The sequence below is a fragment of the Coccinella septempunctata genome, chromosome 3 (genome assembly GCF_907165205.1).
Source record: "Coccinella septempunctata chromosome 3, icCocSept1.1, whole genome shotgun sequence".
Taxonomy (NCBI): Eukaryota; Metazoa; Arthropoda; class Insecta; order Coleoptera; family Coccinellidae; genus Coccinella; species Coccinella septempunctata.
This window is the reverse complement of record NC_058191.1, coordinates 33,934,668-33,953,973: the sequence shown is the minus strand read 5'-3', so window position 1 is coordinate 33,953,973 and position 19,306 is coordinate 33,934,668. Positions and strand designations below refer to the sequence as shown.

The 19,306-nt window shown below is 35.5% G+C and overlaps 3 protein-coding genes across 4 annotated transcripts in view; 2 read left to right on the top strand and 1 right to left on the bottom strand.

The window, feature by feature from the left end:
- LOC123310098 (polypeptide N-acetylgalactosaminyltransferase 2) overlaps positions 1-19,306 on the bottom strand; it is a 124,975-nt gene that overhangs the window by 35,028 nt on the left and 70,641 nt on the right. Inside the window, exon 2 of the mRNA XM_044893481.1 lies at positions 17,663-17,928. Coding sequence (XP_044749416.1) covers positions 17,663-17,928 — 266 coding nt within the window. The remainder of the gene's footprint in view (positions 1-17,662; positions 17,929-19,306) is intronic.
- LOC123310095 (glucose dehydrogenase [FAD, quinone]-like) lies at positions 1,528-11,532 on the top strand. Of its 2 annotated transcripts, none has more exons than XM_044893477.1 (5): positions 1,528-1,612; positions 2,911-2,950; positions 7,934-8,187; positions 9,579-9,794; positions 10,028-11,532. In XM_044893477.1, the coding sequence occupies exons 3-5, from the start codon at positions 7,995-7,997 to the stop codon at positions 11,482-11,484; spliced, it is 1,866 nt and encodes a 621-aa protein (XP_044749412.1). In that variant the 5' UTR covers positions 1,528-1,612; positions 2,911-2,950; positions 7,934-7,994; the 3' UTR covers positions 11,485-11,532. The 2 variants fall into 2 exon arrangements, with proteins under 2 accessions (XP_044749412.1, XP_044749413.1); XM_044893478.1 differs by having other exon boundaries at positions 2,911-2,967; positions 7,951-8,187.
- On the top strand, positions 2,975-5,345 carry LOC123310096 (glucose dehydrogenase [FAD, quinone]-like). Its single transcript, XM_044893479.1, has 3 exons — positions 2,975-3,195; positions 3,478-3,693; positions 3,837-5,345. Exons 1-3 carry the CDS (start codon positions 3,003-3,005, stop codon positions 5,291-5,293), a joined length of 1,866 nt encoding a protein of 621 aa, XP_044749414.1. The 5' UTR covers positions 2,975-3,002; the 3' UTR covers positions 5,294-5,345.

Below are 19,306 nucleotides of genomic sequence, written 5' to 3'. Positions count from 1 at the left end.
ATAACAATCATATACCGAAAAGAAAGAAAGATGAAAAATCAGAAAATAATTAATTTTCTAGGTTTGAGATGAGATTAATTTGGCCCATTATTACTTTTCCTCACCCTGTATAAGATACCATACATATAACTACATCAAAACTGTGATATAAGTTTAGTTATTCTCCGAATAAAATATTGCACGTAACCTTTTTGTTTTTCTCAGTAAATCATCCAGTGTAAAATAGTTTCTACCAACTTGAATCCTCAACTGTTACGACTATGCACAAAATCGATTTTTCCACAACTAGGAAGCAAGTGGCTTTGGTCTAAAAGGGGATGTGTGCTGAAGAGGATTCCACTTCCCCAACGTTGTCCCTCTAATGGCCAAAGTTTCCCTCTAGAGTTTTTGAATTGTGAGTAGAGGAAGGCATGTGTTTCTACACTTCGGTTTGAAGCAATCTGAAGACATTATCAACCGATTTATACTTCAATGATTGTTCATTATACATCATGATAAAATCAAAATCAATATACCTAACTCAATTATTATAATATCAGTGATGAAAGATAACAGTACAAAAAGAAAAACATGTAGGTATTTGCTGGAGAATATCGATAAACGGCATCTTCAAATAACAATGGGATGAACTCAAGTGCAAAATTGTAGGCGATAATAATATCAGTGATTCGAAATTGTACTTATAAATTCAATATGTGGGGAAATGCAATCTTAAGACTGATTTTGATCGAGATAAAAGTCTGCAAAATATTTTTGAATTAGAAACAATTTTACATTATTCTCAGAAACCTTTCGAATGGAAATGATAATAGAACAGTGCCGTAGGTAGACGTGTAATTACCTAATATGAAACCCTGATAATTGACAATTTTATCGAGTTCAATTATGTATTTTTGGAACTGGCTTGAACAAGAATGGATTTTTCTATATTGTAATTAACCACTGTGGTTGCTGATAAAGTCAGATTGGGATAGTAGATTTGAGTATTCAACTCAATCGTATTAATCTATAAAGAAACTCACAGATCATTCAGATTCCCATATGGATAGGTTATGTTAGGAGATATTAGAGAGGTATGAAAAAAGAAGATTCATACCTGTGGTAACTAGTTTTTTTTCATTACTTGGCTTGTTTTACCTTCTGAATAAGAAGGTTGAACAACATTGCGAGTCTATTTCTTGAATCATTTTTTCAACAGTTCTGCAAATACATGATGGTTTTATTCTTCACTACCAAAACAATTCTTATCACTACGACTAACGTATACGTGAAATTTGTACTTAGTTTGTTTGATATGGTGCTCGTAGGGGTTTGAAACTCAATTTACATCAACACGTATAATTCAATCCGCTGATCATTTCCTTTATTTACGCTATTACTTTCATGAGTAGAAATGAATGCTCATTATTGTTTCCATTGTATCATTTACACCATAAGCTCTCTTTTACGGCAATATACTTCTTATATTACCAATTGATTATTTTCGCTTGATCCGAAGCAAATTATACCCAAATTCAATTCAATTCGAAAATTTCATTTCGAATCGGCTAAATTGCACTCAAACTCATATCTATAGACCGTTGCGATCTTGTTGAACCAATCATTAAAACTGGTAAGTATTGTTTCATATTCATGAACCGGAGTGAAAAGGGCTATCATAAAATTCAAACAATGGCCTAAAACAGAACGAATTAATCCAAATATTGAATTGATGTGGCCAATTCTTGATGAAAATCCATAATAAAATTAAAAGCTGAACAACACGATTTTCACTAACATGAGATATTTAAACACGTCACGTGTTTCTCTATCACAGTGGCATCTTCAGGTAGGGAAAGGTAAAGTGTTGATCTTCACCCACCTGATGATTTTTATGTCATAGTGAAACACCTATAGTTAAACATCTCCATTAGTGAGAATCATGTTATTCAAATTTCAGTTTTAATTATTTCCAAAAGAAATCATAATGTCTATGAGTTAGGTGTTTATAGATATGTAATAGTTTATCCAAACGACAACACATTTGAAGAGGAGTTCAAAATGTCAAAACCACTGATTTTCCAGCAGTATGCTATGTGAGTAAAATCTTACGAATGCCCCTTTCAAAATGAAATATCTAAGAAGTAAATATACAGTACCTGAAAAGCTTATGCTCATTATTATGGAAAAATTGATTTTTTTATACACATTCTGGCCCAAATATGGAGTTGAAAAATATATAACAGGTGGTTCTTATTAGCTATATAAAGATTTATACATGTCTTGAGTTGCTCTCTTTCTAATAATATTACGAGATTTCCGCTTTATACATTGTGAGTCTTTGACTCGTACAAATATTTTGACAGTAGATTCTTAAGATAAGATATTTTCTCGTATAATGCGACCTACACAGATGTGTAGTGTCATGGATTTAGCTTGTTATTCTTTTTTTTAACCTCAAAAATATACTGTTGAAATATTTGTACGAGATCGTGAATGAAAACTTCCATAAATAGAAAACTGACGAATTGTTTCAAATTTTCCGCACCTCACAAATATCGACAATATGATTCAGCCAATCACGGTCTAAATTGGAGCCCAAAATGCTGTTTTCTAGACCGAAAATAATACCTTCTTTTCAAGGAGATAGAGGTATGATATCTGAATTTCTAAGCAATGAATTAGACAGTTGAAATCCAGTAGATACAGTAGATTAAGCAGAAATATGACCTACATACTCATGTATATTCATCATTCAGACTACAAGGTTGGTTTTTGCTGTTCTCACCTCCCAAAAATCTCTTTTGTATAACATAGAAGCTAACAGTTTACTTGAGAAAGGACGAAATTCGTGGAATTTACTTTGCCAACTAGGATAATTAAAATCGGACAAACATCGAGTTGAATACCTGATATCAATATTTTTTTTAGTCTTCACGGGTGCATTCATTGGGGAAACACTCATTTGCAGTTCCGGAGCAGTAGCGGGTGTAGTGGTTTGAGAAAACTGATACGGCCGTAAGATGGTTCTGGTTCTGCTACTGGCTGTGGTCTGCCTTTCCAGTTATGCGTCCGTAGCTTATCCTACTGAGAAGTACGCTGAGTATTACGAACAGTTTTTGACGAGAAAGCTCAAAGAGTCGTCGAGTTTCGTACTGCCGACCGACAACAGGAGGTATTTCGGTGACTATATACCAGAAGAGTCTACAGCGAAACGTAAGTGAAGTAAAAATGGCCATGAGTCTGGAATAAAATTAATATTTCTTCAACCAATGTGAAATTATCTGATGCTTATAAGGAGTATTCTCTCAAAATGTGTAAAAGCACCTAAGTAGCTGAAAACGAACTAGAGTAGAGAAAATGAGTTTCATTACTCCTCTAACGAATTGGTCAAGTACCTACTTGCTTGAATTGGATAATGTCAGTGCGGAAATGCCTATATTTACATCAGTAATAGCATATTTTTCTAGAATTAAAATTCATTGCCGAGTTTTACAGATTGTGGACGATACGACTTCATCATAGTTGGTGGAGGAAGTAGCGGATCTGTCATTTTCAACAGGCTCTCAAAGGAACGCAGATGGAGGATTCTATTGCTGGAAGCAGGCGGAGAAGAAAATGATTTCAGTGATGTGCCGTCCATGGCGTTCCATTCCCAATATACCGATATGAATTGGGGTTACAACACTACATCTCAAAATACGTCATGCTTGGGTAAGTGGAAAGATTCAATCTTATAAGTAACAAGTACATAAATCACATTTCTCTATAATAATAACGAAATCATCTTCAAACCACCCATATTAGCTTCAATAAATAGCCAGGTTTCATGTTTCATTCATGCTCGTCTTCTACAGGTATGAACAACAACAAATGTAGCTACCCAAGAGGAAGAGTTGTTGGCGGTTCCAGTAGCATAAACGCTCTTATGTATATAAGGGGAAACAGAGCCGATTACGACAACTGGATGATCCACAGCAATCCTGGATGGTCTTATGAGAGCCTTCTACCATATTTCAAAAAATCCGAACATTTCGATATCGAAGAAGGTGACATGAACTTTCATTCCAGAAACGGACTTCTGAATGTCAGCAACCATAAGCCACAACATCCACTCAATGATTATTTCTTCGAAGCTAGCAGAGAAATGGGATATCAAGAAGTCGATTATAATGGTGAACATCAGATTGGATATTCGGGATTGCAGATGAACACAAACAACGGAAAAAGAGCAAGTGGTGGAAGAAACTTTATAGATCCCGTTCGCAACCAACCAAATGTTAAAATAGTCACCAATGCTCTAGTCACCAGGGTTCTTATAAACAAGGATAAAACAGCTTATGGAGTCTTATTTCTGAAAAATGGGAAACTGTTCAAAGTCCTAGTTAATCAAGAAATAATTTTGTCTGCTGGAGCTGTCAATACTCCACAGTTGCTCATGTTATCTGGTATTGGCCCGAAGGAACACCTGGATGAGTTGGGAATCCCAGTTGTTCAAGATTTACCAGTTGGCAAACATTTGCAAGATCATCCAGTGTTCGTCGGATTCAACGTCAGAACTAACTTCACTTTCAAAAAGCCTCCTTTGAAAGAGCAGATTCGAGACTTCTTAAACGGCAGAGGAATTCTCACCTGGTGTTTGAATACGCAAGCGATTAAATTCATTAACACCCTGGATCGACAATCAACTGTGCCTGACATTGAGATCATATTCGTTCCACAAGCAAGTACTTCGGAATTAGAAATAAGAGTCTTCAATTTTGAGCCGGGCATCGCAAACTCAGTCATCAAGAAAAGGGATCCTACCACTGATATCAAGTTAATGTTGGTCCTTTTACATCCAAAATCGTTGGGGGAAATAACACTCAAATCATCGAATCCTCTGGACTTTCCAAATATAAACATAAACTATTTGTCGGACCCTGGAGATGAAGATATTGATACGATATATAGATCTATAAGGCATGCTCAGGATATGCTGAAGACTGATGCTTTGAAGAAACTAAACGCTTCTCTTATTATCAAAGAATTCAAGAACTGCGATGAATATACTTATGATAGCAAGGACTATTGGTATTGTACCATAAGATATTTCACAACAACTTTATACCACGCTTCTGGTACAACCAAGATGGGTAATGATACAAGAACTTCTGTAGTTGATCCTGATCTGAGGGTTCACGGAATTCAGAAATTGAGGGTGGGAGACTGTGGAATAATACCTTCGACAACATCTGGGCATACGAATTCCCCTGCTTTCTTGATAGGTGAGAAGATGGCAGATTTCCTGAAGCAAAGATACCAGAAAATCTAAATTTTTTTGTAATGTAATAACACACCAAATAGAGTTATTTTATGATTTTTTTTATCATGTGATATTAATCCTCACTTTGGTATATGTGAAGAGACCTCACTGTTTGCATTCTAGGACCCTTTTCCTCTCATTCATTAAAAAATCTTTGACCCAATAACAACAAAAACTTTGACAAATTTTGAAATTGATGAAGTTGAAGTTTCGAGTAAATTCACGCATCAATTCATTATGATGTAGTGATTTCTTCAATTTCCACAAATCTCATGATATGCAATGATATTAATTGATTCCATACTGTCGGGAGTCGGAACATACTAATTATTATCCTTTCAATACAGGGTTGGGCATAACTCCGGATAAATTAATGTTTCTTCAACCAATAACTCAAAATGAAAACAAGGAAACCCGTCAATTGATTTTTTAATTCTCTCATTTTCTGGCAAAAAAATTGAGTGTTTTCTTCAACCCGTAAGCCACAACCCCATCACACTTCCTTTATACAAACGGAAACATATACCATGTGTGGGCTTATTGGAAAGCCCAAGGAAAATGAAATCCCAGCCGAATATATTTTTTTAATTTCGTGGTTATCAGAAAAAACACGAAAGTTTCTTAAAAAAAAAATAACACCAGAAAAAAAAACTTGGCCTGCGTAATACTGATCAATCCCAAAATCGACAGATCTTCAAAAATCAATATAATTCTTTGTCCTCGATCGAATCAGTCGTTCAAAAAATAAACACTGACCCAACAAACACAATATACCGCAACTGTACAGATACTGCATTTCAAGTGCCGGCTGATTGCAGCACAGAAATTGCTGAAACTGAAACTGCACAGTTTCTGTATTGATAATTCTGCATTTTAAAAATGCAGTAGTTTGGATATACAATGACTGCACAGTTTCTGTACCGGTAGATCCGGAACAGTCCTATAACTTGGGACAATTACCCTTACCCCCCTTGCAGATTTCTTTGTTTCTTACCCTTTATGAGTGAAGGGAAAAACTTATAAGATTGTGTAGCGTCTTTTCGTTTAGTTTAACAATTAATTCCTGTTGAGTTTGCCGTGACCAGAGCGTTTGAATTGACAGGAAAAATTAACGAATTCAGGAGAGTAAAATCACGTTTTTTTATGGCCTTTATACTTTCTAGTGTCCTGCACATGTGTTTCATTTTGTGCATGTGTAATTTTTTTCTGGATACGTGGGATATTGGGATATAAGATATGTCATGAAACAAGGTTGTTTACAAATCAAACGGCAACACGGATCTCATAGGGTGACATGGGACAATGCCGAATAGAAACAAGCGGAGCATTGGCAGCAGGAAATATTCCGATTTTTTGCACGATATCACCAAAGAAAAGTTTCCTTGTTTTGTTTAGTTCTTTAAATTTAAGTTGCAATATATTTACTTTCGCTGTACTAGGGGTTTATCATTTAATTTCCTTACCGAATTTCAACTATATAATCACAAATTCTTATCTTTCAAAACTATACACAGTCCCAAGTAACCTATTTCATTTGATAGTTGAGAAATTAATAGATTTTAACTTGTGTCCCAAGCCTCCCTACTCGGTGGGTGACTTGGGACAAGTATATTTTATTTTTTTCAAAATTTATATCCGGATTCTGAAGCAAGGTATATATCCTAATCAATAGTCTGGCTCATTAAGCATATTCGAACCTCTTTCTCAGATAAAAATAGAACACCGTTTTAAAAATATGACAAGTTGAATTCAACAATCGTCCCAAGTCACCCGAAGCTACGCTAATGCGCCGTTTTCAGGTAATTTGATGTTCAAAAAAAAAAAAAATAGCTCTGATATTCGGGAAATTGAGTACTTTGGCTGAATGCAACTCTCTTTAAAACTTCCGCTGATGTGTAGTGTCATAGATTTAGCTTGATATTCTGAAGGCCATTCTGTACCTCCAGGGCTGGCATAACTCATTATGAAAACTCAAAATGGCTATATCTTTTTATCAGGGCCTAATCGGAAAAAATGGTAAAGGAAAAAAGTGTTTTTGACCTCAAGAATCTACTGTTGAAATATTTGTACGAGTCAAAGACACACCCTGTATGCAGAGAATAAATGATATTTTCGAAACCTTATGACAGGAGATCGGCATGAAAACTTCCATAAATAGAAAACTGACGAATTGTTTCAAATTTTCCGCACCTCACAAATATGGACAAGAAGATTCAGCCAATCATGGTGTAAATTGGTGCCCAAAATGCTGTTTTCTAGACCGAAAATAATACCTTCTTTTCAAGGAGATAGAGGTATGATATCTGAAGTTCTAAACAATGAATTGGACAGTTGAAATCCAGTAGATACAGTAGATTAAGCAGGAATATGACCTACATACTCATGTATATTCATCATTCAGAATACAAGGTTGGTTTTTATCTGAGCTGTTCTCACCTCCCAATCATCTCTTTTGTATAACATAGTAGCTAACAAATTTATAGGCCTCGACCCATTGCATAAACAGTTTCCTTGAGAAAGGACGAAATTCGTGGAATTCACATTGCCAACTAGGATAATTAAAATCGAACAAACATCGAGTTGAATACCTGATATCAATATTTTTTTTAGTCTCATCGGTGCACTCCTTGGGGAAACACTCATTTGCAGTTTCGGAGCAGTAGCGGGCTGAAAGGCTGTAGTGGTTTGAGAAAACTGATACGGCCGTAAGATGGTTCTGGTTCTGCTACTGGCTGTGGTCTGCCTTTCCAGTTACGGGTCCGTAGCTTATCCTACTGAGAAGAACGCGGAGTATTACGAACAGTTTTTGACGAGAAAGATCAAAGAGGCGTCCAGTTTTGTACTGCCGACCGACAACAGGAGGTATTTTGGTGACCATATACCAGAAGAATCTACAGCGGAAGGTAAGTGAAGTAAAAATGGAAATAAGTCTGGAATAAAATTAATATTTCTTCAACCAGTAACTCTAAATGAAAACGCTGAGATCCTCTAATTGATTTTTAATTAACTCCATTTTCTGACAATTACATTGAGTGTTTTTCTTCAACCCTTTAACTACAACCCCATCCAACATCCAACCTTCAAATTGGAACATAGCTTGTTGGAAAGATCGCAGAAAATGTAATCCCACCATAATTTTTAATTTCTTTATTTCGTGGTTATCAGAAGAAACACAGAAGTCAGTAAAAAAAGGAGGTTAAAATAATTAAAGAGTGTACCAATCAAGCAAGGATATTAGTTTGTCGTTTTATAACAAATTTTGTTGAGAAATCGGACAAGATACCTTTTATGATTCCATTTTGGAACTGCCTGAATTATTTCATTAAGTTTAATCAGATTCCTTAATTTTCGAGTTAGTTAATGTTCATATCTTTTTCAGGACAAGGAACGAGAATTTTATATTTGGTACGCATGATACGTCCTTATAGAATAAGAGATTTAGGGTGACGGGGGTTAATCTACGTAGATCTTAGTAGTAACATCTTAGCAACATCTAGGAAAATATTTAGAATTAATGCAAAATATTCTTATAGCAATTTTTGTGCCTATATGATTGGAGTGAAGTATATCGCAGTAGATGAGTAGAAGACGTATTCTTATATTACCCATATACTTACCTGAAAGTCGAAAGTAGGTCGTCCTTTAACAAAATTTTCCTTATCGCAAACTGCGTATCATAAAATTGAATAATTCGAGAATTCCAGTGCTGAATATCCACTAATGGAGTTACTTTTAATATAAATATGAGTTTAATGACACATTATTTTGAAGGTCTTTTCAATCAGAGAAATTGTGAATGTATTCTCAGATTATAAAAAGTAAAAATATCCTGTGAAACAATATACCAAAATTTCATTTGAACTATTTTCGGAAAATCTTTGTTTATGCAGGGTGAGTCTCTGACACTTTTTTCCTTAACCATTTTAAAAACTTAAAAAGGCTATATCTTTTTATCAGGGCCGAATCGGAAAAAGTGGTATAGGAAAAAAGTGTTTCTTTTGACCTCAAGAAATATTTCATCTTGCAACAATGCATTTATAACAGTTTTTTAATCGACTCAAGTCATAGGGAGATTATCTGATGCTTATAAGGGTTATTCTCTCAAAAGGTGTGAAAGTACCTAAATGGGTAAAAACTAACAGGAAGAGAAAAAAATTATTTTCATAACGTCTCTAGCGAATGGGTCAAGTACCTACCTACTTGCTAGAATGGGACTGAACACTGAAAATTGCCTATTTTTACATCGATAACAGCATATTTTTCTAGAAATAGGATTCATTTACGACTTTCACAGATTATGGACGATTCGACTTCATCATAGTTGGTGGAGGAAGTAGCGGATCTGTCATTTTCAACAGGCTCTCAAAGATACGCAGATGGAGGATTCTATTGCTGGAAGCAGGTGGAGAAGAAAATGATTTCAGTGATATGCCAACCATGGCATTCTATTCCCAATTTACCGATATGAATTGGGGTTACAACACCACATCTCAAAATAAGTCATGCTTGGGTAAGTTGAAAGTTTCAATCATATAATTAAAGAGTAAATCACATTTTTAGATTTTTCGAAATCTGCTTGCAGCCACCCCTTTTAGCACTTATATTCATCTATAGGTGTATGTATATGTATTCATTTATGATCGTTGTTTGTTTCATACAAACGTTAACGGATTCAAACATAACCAGTTTAATCTCTCATAAATAAGCCAGGTTTCATGTTTCGTTCATGCTCGTCTTCCACAGGTATGAACAACAACCAATGCAGCTACCCAAGAGGAAGGGTTGTTGGCGGTTCCAGTAGCATAAACGCTCTTATGTATATAAGGGGAAACAGAGCCGATTACAACAACTGGATGATCCACAGCAATCCTGGATGGTCTTACGAGAGCCTTCTACCATATTTCAAAAAATCCGAGCATTTCGATATCGAAGAAGGTGACATGGACTTCCATTCCAGAAATGGCCTTCTGAATGTCAGCAACCATAAGCCAAAACATCCACTCAATGATTATTTCTTCGAAGCTGGCAGAGAAATGGGATATCAAGAAGTCGATTATAATGGTGAACATCAGATTGGATATTCGGAATTGCAGATGAACACAAACAACGGTAAAAGAGCAAGTGGTGGAAGAAACTTTGTAGATCCCGTTCGCAACCAACCAAATGTTAAAATAGTCACCAATGCTCTTGTCACCAGGGTTCTTATAAACAAGGATAAAACAGCTTATGGAGTCTTGTTTCTGAAAAATGGGAAACTGTTCAAAGTCCTAGTTAATCAAGAAGTAGTTTTGTCTGCTGGGGCTGTCAATACTCCACAGTTGCTCATGTTATCTGGTATTGGCCCGAAGGAACACCTGGATGAGTTGGGAATCCCAGTTGTTCAAGATTTACCAGTTGGTAAACATATGCAAGATCATCCAGTGTTCGTCGGATTCAACGTCAGAACTAACTTCACTTTCAGAAAGCCTCCTTTGAAAGAGCAGATTCGAGACTTCTTAAACGGCAGAGGAATTCTCACCTGGTGTTTGAATACGCAAGCGATTAAATTCGTTAATACCCTGGATCGAGAATCAACTGTGCCTGACATTGAGTTCATCTTCGTTCCACCTCCAAGTACTTCGGAATTAGAAACAAAAGTCTTCAATTATAAGCCGGACATCGCAAACTCAATTATCAAGAAAAGGGATCCTTCCACTGATTTTAAGTTAATGTTGGTCCTTTTACATCCCAAATCGTTGGGGGAAATAACACTCAAATCATCGAATCCTCTGGACTTTCCAAATATAAACATAAACTATTTGTCGGACCCTGGAGATGAAGATATTGATACGATATATAGAGCTATAAGGCATGCTCAGGATATGCTGGAGACTGATGCTTTCAAGAAACTAAACGCTTCTCTTACTGTCAAAGAATTCCAGAACTGCGATGAATATACTTATGATAGCAAGGACTATTGGTATTGTGCCATACGATATTTCACAACAACTTTATACCATACTGCTGGTACTACCAGGATGGGTAATGATACAAGAACTTCTGTGGTTGATTCCGATCTGAGGGTTCACGGTATTCAGAAATTGAGGGTGGGAGACTGTGGAATAATACCTTCGACAACATCTGGGCATACGAATTCCCCTGCTTTCTTGATAGGTGAGAAGATGGCAGATTTCCTGAAGCAAAGATACCAAAGAATCTAAATCATTTTGTAATATAATGACACACCAAATAGAGTTATTTTATTATTATTTTGTTATTGATCATGGAAATTCTGTTGGAAGACATGTGGTATTAATCCTAATCTGAACTCTGGAACTTTGGTATACAGAAGAGACCTTATTGTTTGCATTCTAGGAACCTTTTTTTCTCATTTATTAAAAAATCTTTGACCCAATATCAACAAAAACTTCGACGCAAGCAAATTTTGAAATTTATGAAGTTGAAGTTTCGAGTAAATTCACGCATCAATTCATTATGATGAGGTGATTTCTTCAATTTCCTCAACTTCTTGCATTATCTCATTCATTTCTTGCTTTACTAATATACTACTTTACATACTGCTATATATACTAATTATTATCCTTTCAACAGAGGGTTGGGCATAACTCCGGAATAAATTAATATTTCTTCAACCAATAACTCAAAATGAAAACAAGGAAACCCGTCAATTGATTTTTAATTACTCTCATTTTCTGGCAAAAAAATTGAGTGTTTTCTACAACCCCTTAGCCACAACCACAACCCCATCACACTTCCTTTATACATACATGGAAACATATACCATGTGTGGGCTAATGAAAGCCCACGGAAAATGAAATCCCACCCAAATAAATCTCCATGTTTAACGCCATTAGATTACTTTTTTGGGGAAATCTGGAGCAGCAGATCTATAAGAAGCTAATATTAAGATCTAAAAGCAGATGAGAATGGTGCATGCGCCGTATATTGTTCAACAACATTATCTATATTTTCGGTGAAATTTTTCATGAATTATACCGCGTGATCCATCAATTCTACTTTTCATCGTATAGGGTGGTTCATAAGTTATGACTTGTTGAAGACATAGGGGAAATTAATGAATTACCCTGAATCTTGTTTATAAAGAACGATAGACCCATGAAATATAGGTTATATAGAAGCACCTGGATGTCCCCCATATATCCTATGATTAATTTATCCTTAATCAATTTTCAGGACAACTTCATTTCACACCTTTTTCTCTGGTTCTCACTCACTGCATTCCGAAGTTATGTGCATCCACCACAAGTCAACAGGTGTTCTTCGTTATTATTTCTGAAATGTTGAAGTTTTTCTTTTTCATGACACAACTAATTGTTTGGGTATCCATGACTCTCAAACCTGAAGTCCGAAGTAAGAGCTGCTCAACGTAAAAATGTGCGACTCTGGTGGATTGAGACATTATTTAATTAAACAAACTAATTATAACTCCTACCAATGAGTATCAGAGGACTCGAATCAACTCATATGTTTTCTGAAATAATCAGATTGAAAGTCAATATTTCAAGACTGAAACTAAAACTTAGGGTTGAGGTAGAGATAACTTATCGATCCATAAAGATTACTTCATTGATCTCAATCTGCATAATATCACGTACAGATTACGATACTTACTTTCAATTACTACGGATAAATTTGTAGTCGTAATATAATATAGCACAGCTTAATAGTGAAATCACATAATCTGAAAGAAAGTGAAACCATCTAATATCAATGCATAGCAGATGTCACTGACCATTTATAAATCGATATAATAATTTATCCTGAACTTGGCCTCGATCACTTTCTCATAACGGAAAGTTTTATTATACCAGAATCAAAAGGAAGTGGCCAAAATAGGAAGGAAGAAAATCAATGACCATTCACTCAACTGAAAGCGAAGCATTGAACAAATTTTTCTCGATAAAAACGTTAAAAATTACTATGCTCGTAAATGAACGCTCGTTCCTAGCTCTACACTAATGATTTAATTTTTTCATGGCGTGGGTAAAAGCAAAAAGTTAAGTTGAGAAAATCGCTCTCAAATACTCTTATAAGCTTTTCAATATTGAATTGATATTTTGATTCCTTTATGTGAGTGAGGAATTCTTGATAGAAGGAAAAAACATGTATTTGGTTGCTACTACTTTCCTGAGATAGTGAGAAACCCTCTATATTCAAAAACAATTTCAAAATATCGATCCAATTGACCTTAATGGTTCCGTGATGAAAAAAATTCGAAACTGCACAGTTTCTGTGATAATACTGCATTCTAAAAATGCAATTTTTGATATACAGTGACTGCACAGTTTCTGTACCGGTAGATTCGGGTGACTTGGGACAGTCCTGTAATTTGGGACAATTATCCCCCTTGCAGATTTCTTTGTTTCTTACCATTTATGAGTGAAGGGACAAACTTATAAGATTGTGTAGCGTCTTTTCGGTTAGTTCAACAATTAATTCCTGTTGAGTTTGCCGTGACCAGAGCGTTTGAATTACAGGAAAAAATTAACGAATTCAGGAGAGTAAAGCACGTTTTTTTATGGCCCTTATACTTTCTAGTGTCCTGCACATGTGTTTCACTTTGTGCATGTGTAATTTTTTTTCTGGATATTGGGATATTAGATATGTCATGAAACAAGGTTGTTTACAAATCAAAAGGCAACACGGAGCTCATTCATTTATTTTGTTGTTTCATAGGGTGACTTGGGACAATGCCGAATAGATACAAGCGGCGCATTGGCAGCAGGAAATATGCCGATTTTTCGCAGGATATTATTATTTACGTTATTTCCACGAAGAAATCACCAAAGAATGAAAGAAATCAAAGTTCTCTTGTTTTGTTTAGTTTTTTTACATTTGAGTTGCAATATATTTACTTTCGCTGTAATAGGGGTTCATCATTTAATTTCCTTACCGAATTTCAACTATATAATCACAAATTCAAATTTTTCAGACTGTCCCAAGTCACCTATTTCATTTGAGAGTTGAGAAATCAATAGATTTTAACTGGTGTCCCAAGCCTCCCAAATCGGTGGGTGACTTATTGGGGCAAGTTTATTCAATTTTTTTCAAAATTTATATCCGAATTCTGAAGCATGGTTTATCGTTATCAATAGTCTGAGTTATTAAGCATATTCCTTTTTTTAAGATAAAAATCATTCACCGTTTTGAAAATATGACAAGTTGAATTCAACAATCGTCCCAAGTCACCCGAATATACGGTATTGATAATTCTATAATTCTTCCCTAAAAAATACAGTATTTGATATACAGTTACTATATTGATGATTATGCATTTTGAAAATCCAGTCTTTGGTACACAATAACTGCACAGTTTCCTTATTGACGATTTTGCATGTTAAAAATGCCGTATTAGATATACAGTTACTGCACAGTTTCTGTATTTATAATTATTCATTTCAAAAATGCAGTTTTTGATATACCTAGAGTTATTTTACAGTTTCTGTATTGATGATACTGCACTTCAAAAATGCAGTATTTCATATACAGTTAATGCACAGTTTCTGTATTTATAATTCTTCATTTTGAAAATGCAGTTATTGATATACAGTTACTGTACAGTTTTTGTATTATTGATAATACTAATACTGCATTTCAAAAATGCAGAGAAATCGATATTTTTATACGTCCTCATCAGCTCACTAGCGTATCAATCATTCTTTAGGTTTAATCGAACAAACACACATTCTATAAGAATTAAATCAAATCGGATTAACTTGTTCTGATTTTCTGGAGTGTCAGTAAAAGTTCCAACGTGGGATTACAATGTCGGCTCTCATTTCCTTCTGCTCTACATTTTATCGCAATCAGAATTTATGAGGCAATAAATCTGCGAATTGATATAAACTGTTATTGAATTTATTCAATCAGTTCGTCCATAACTCGGAACAAGGTTCGCCTGCGAATTAGCAGCAGTTTTATTCCCGCAGATTGCAGAATTGCCGCCGTGGACGGCGTCCAATGCGCTGGGGAATAAAATCCATATATCCTATAGATTGGGGTCGAAGAATCCATCAGGAACTGCAAGGCATGATTTCGGGATTTGGCTCCTCGCCATACTGTATATTCGTTAGAATTGCAAGCAGCGACGATGGCGTCTGTGGAAGTTCATGTGATGTTGACCAGCGAGGACGTTTTTGGGATTCCACTAGTCACGTATTATAATTAAGAATTATTGCATATTTTTTCTGGAGGAACGATGCTAGATCTTCGTTTTTTTGCGTGGTTATAAAATCACTCAGAAGTTTAAATTGTCCAACGACTCCATCGCAATAGGCAAGATGATTCAGTGTGAATGGGCGAAAGCTAAGGGTAGGTAGAGTACGCGGAGTAGAGTCAGAAAATAACTTATACAGAGTGAGGCTTTGACACGTACGAATATTTTAAGAGTAGAATCTTGAGGTCAAAGGAAACACTTTTTTCCGTTAGCATTTTTTCCGAATCGGCTCGGTTAAAAAAATACAGGCTGTTGAAAAACCAAAAAAAAATTTTATTTTCAGTTCTATCCCACAAACGGTTTTATCGAATGAAGTGAATTTCAGAATATAGTTTTTCATTTATTTGATTAATCTTTCTCGGACACGTCTTCCAGTTTTCTCATTATGACCATTACGTACCATAAATATACCGAACATTCAAAGAACCCAACTCTTGAAACTAAGTTAGACGCATATATAATGAATATTTGAACATTTTGTAAAATAAGAGTTTTCCTCATAATATCTCGTATAATGCGCCGTTTTAGAATAATTTGATGTTCAAAAATTAAAAAGTATCTGTGAAATTTTAAAAATTGGGTACTTTGGCTGAATACAGCTCTGTTTAAAAGATCCACAGATGTGTAGTGTCACTGATTAATCATTAATGGTTGTATGCTGCTTTTCATTCGTAAGTTACGAATCTGTAGGGTACGATCGATCTGTAAGTTTCAAATTGACAGATTCGTAAATCATGCAATTCTGGAAATGTTTCTGTCACTATCTCATTGACAGTGTCACTTTTGAACTACCTATCGTAAATAGTTACGGATTCCTGTAAGCTACAGACCACTAAAAACCGTCCAGAATTGCAATTTTCCTGTAAGCTTATGGAAAGTTACAGATTGGCTTATAGATGAAAGCAGAATACCACCATTAGCTGGTTATTCTGAAGGTAATTTTTTTTCCAGGGGTGGCACAGCTCATTATGAAAATCTAAAATGGCTATATCTTTTTTAAGGGCCGAATCGGAAAAAATTGTGTAGGAAAAAAATATTTTTTTTGACCTCAAGAATCTACTGTTGAAATATTGTTACGAGTCAAAGTCTAACCCTGTATATCTTCACTATGCGTTTCATAAAAACGAAGTTAAAATCAATCGAGAACTAGCACAACGCAATAAGTATTATAAAACTAATTTCCATCAATTGAAATTGATATGGCGATGTCAATTGGGATAATGGTATTCCTAAATGGGTCATTTTGCATGGTAGCAATAAAATTAAACGATAATATGGGTTCAAAATAGAACATGCAGCTAATCAACTATAAAAATATCATAATATGGTGTTGCAGAAACTGATAGGAAATTTTAAATTTCGATGGCAATGATTTGAGGTGTTTCAGATCGCTATTAAATGTGATAACGTTTTTATACTACTTTTTTTATTGCTGATTTTAAAGGACCCTCACCATTTATATCGAAAATTTTCTGGATATTTGGCATGTTGTTGATTTTGACGACCCCGAAAAGTGTTTATATTATTATATATTATGGGCCTAGTTTTCGAGATACATACATATGGTATCAAACATGAAAGGCGTAGCTTTCTGGTTGGACAACGTCACAGGGATCTTTTATCCATTACAAATTTTGTTTTATGCTCTATAACCAAGAACATTTCAATTCGATTAATTTCAAACCAACCAGTGTGAGTTATCTGATGAGAATTGAGAATTTAATAAAGCTTGGGAAAACATCCCTAAATTTGATCGATATTGAATGACCTTCTCTTTTCATTCAGAGGAGTTCGAAAATAGGGGTACATTAACCCCTTGTTTTGAAGTTCGGAAAAGGAAGAATATGTGTATATATCCAACATCCTTTGATTCCGCACAGTCATTAAAATATACAGGTGAAGTTTCTTAAAAAAAAATTTTGCTGAATAATTTTTCGAAATAAGTACAATGACAAAAACGCATTTTGCGAGGAAACTTCGACTCTGTCTTTTTAATCAGCCAGTATACACTAAATGAGTAAGTCAAGTCTTATTTTCTTCAAACGAAAAAAAAATCCAGGTCAAGAGTTAACAATAGGTTTAAAGGAAATTAGCCAACTGTTCAAAGTGGTGACTTTTCTATAAGATTAAGGTATACTCACATTTGATTTCTCGTATCAGGTATCTCCCGATTACTCGGAAGATTGTCACTGGCCTCTTGATTGAACCTATTCCTGATATAGGGATCTTCTCCCTGTCTCAGTCCACCCCTAGACACATAACCTTCCTCGTCGAAGTAATTCCAGGACAGTCGTCCATCTGTCGTCTCTACACTTCCCTGAACCGCTAACTGTGCCACAGCTCCAAGTTCCTCATATTGTGGCTGCAAACTTGCACTCTCCTTGAGTCGAAGAGCCCGGTTTTCACCCTGTAAAAAAACCTACATTAAACAACGTTCATGCCACCATTTTCATTCCCACTAAAAATCGAACAGGCCAACATCCCAAACGAAACCACGAGGTTGAGTCAGTCATCACGAGACAAGTTCAAGTTCAGCTTTTACCACTGCTGGGAGTACGATTCTTGGCTGGCGTGCGAAAGCGTTGGGAGCACAAACCAGAGTGATGAACAATTTTGTCTTTCCTCCCGTCCTGTCCGGTTCCCCCTGCTGGAAGTAAGATTTCCTAGCTGGCGTGCGAACCCGTTGGGAGCAGAGAAACAGCGGAGAAAATCACCACTTTCTTATTACTTTTTGTATATCACACGGAGACTGACTTTTTAGTTGAGTATAGTTATAGAGTTTGGCATTCCACCCATTGTATTTGTAATTTTCACTTGACTGATCTAGCCGACAGGCTACTGGACAGTATGGGTGAAAAAACCGCCCCTAGCCGTTCAGAAACATAAAGTACAAGGTAATTCAGTAACTAGCAAAACGATGAATGGTTATAATTATAAATATACCCAAAATAATTGAAGGTGGTTATTTAATTTCACAAACAAGTAGTTGACAAATAACTATCGGATGAGCATGTGAGACGTCAATAACATCAGTTAATGCACAAAGATTACAGCATCATAATCATCATTATCATAAGATGATATAGAGATGTCCTTATGGACAGTGAAGATGCAGATTTCAATAATGCAAGTAGTATTCAAATAACAAACAAAATTGAGCAGTCAGCGAAATAAGCAGTTGTTTTATTTTTTTGAAGGAATCTTACAGATAAAATGAAAATGGCACTAAGTTTTGCTACCCAGCAATCTTGCAAACTAGGCGTGTTTCTAGTTTTTCAGTTCATATAACAAGGGTTTTGATGAAGACCTGATAAAAACTCTTTATGCATATAAATGAAAACCATTTGATTTGTTCATATGGAAGGTGGAAAAATAGCAACCCTGGTATAATATAAATTAGGAACTACATTCCGAGACATCCATCAGAATAATAACGCTGAATTTTTTGAGCGCTCGTTATGCCCTTTCTGTGACGAAAGACATAAATAGCTCAGTAGCATATTTGAAAAGCCTTTCGTGATGAGAATATGTTGTTCAAGATCGATATTAGGCGGGGGCAGACAGTCTCTTCACTTTTATATTCATATCGGAACCCCCGTTTCTGTTGCTCGGGGCAAAATGGCCTGTCTAGCTTTTCTGGCATCTTGTCTCTATCGTATTAGCATATTTGATGAAAACAAATGGGAAAATGCATAAGGTACGGTGCAGAATGTGAAATCGAAGGGAATACCCAGCCGTAAAATTCCAATTTCGTTCGGGGCTGTTGGAATAAAGAGTTAACATTA

Bases quoted from the DNA above. Each gene is read 5' to 3' on its own strand.
- LOC123310095 (XM_044893477.1), top strand. From the start codon at position 7,995: ATGGTTCTGGTTCTGCTACTGGCTGTGGTCTGCCTTTCCAGTTACGGG. The intron at 8,188-9,578 runs GTAAGTGAAGTA...CGACTTTCACAG, and splicing joins AGAAGAATCTACAGCGGAAG to ATTATGGACGATTCGACTTC. The intron at 9,795-10,027 runs GTAAGTTGAAAG...CGTCTTCCACAG, and splicing joins TCAAAATAAGTCATGCTTGG to GTATGAACAACAACCAATGC.
- LOC123310096 (XM_044893479.1), top strand. From the start codon at position 3,003: ATGGTTCTGGTTCTGCTACTGGCTGTGGTCTGCCTTTCCAGTTATGCG. The intron at 3,196-3,477 runs GTAAGTGAAGTA...CGAGTTTTACAG, and splicing joins AGAAGAGTCTACAGCGAAAC to ATTGTGGACGATACGACTTC. The intron at 3,694-3,836 runs GTAAGTGGAAAG...CGTCTTCTACAG, and splicing joins TCAAAATACGTCATGCTTGG to GTATGAACAACAACAAATGT.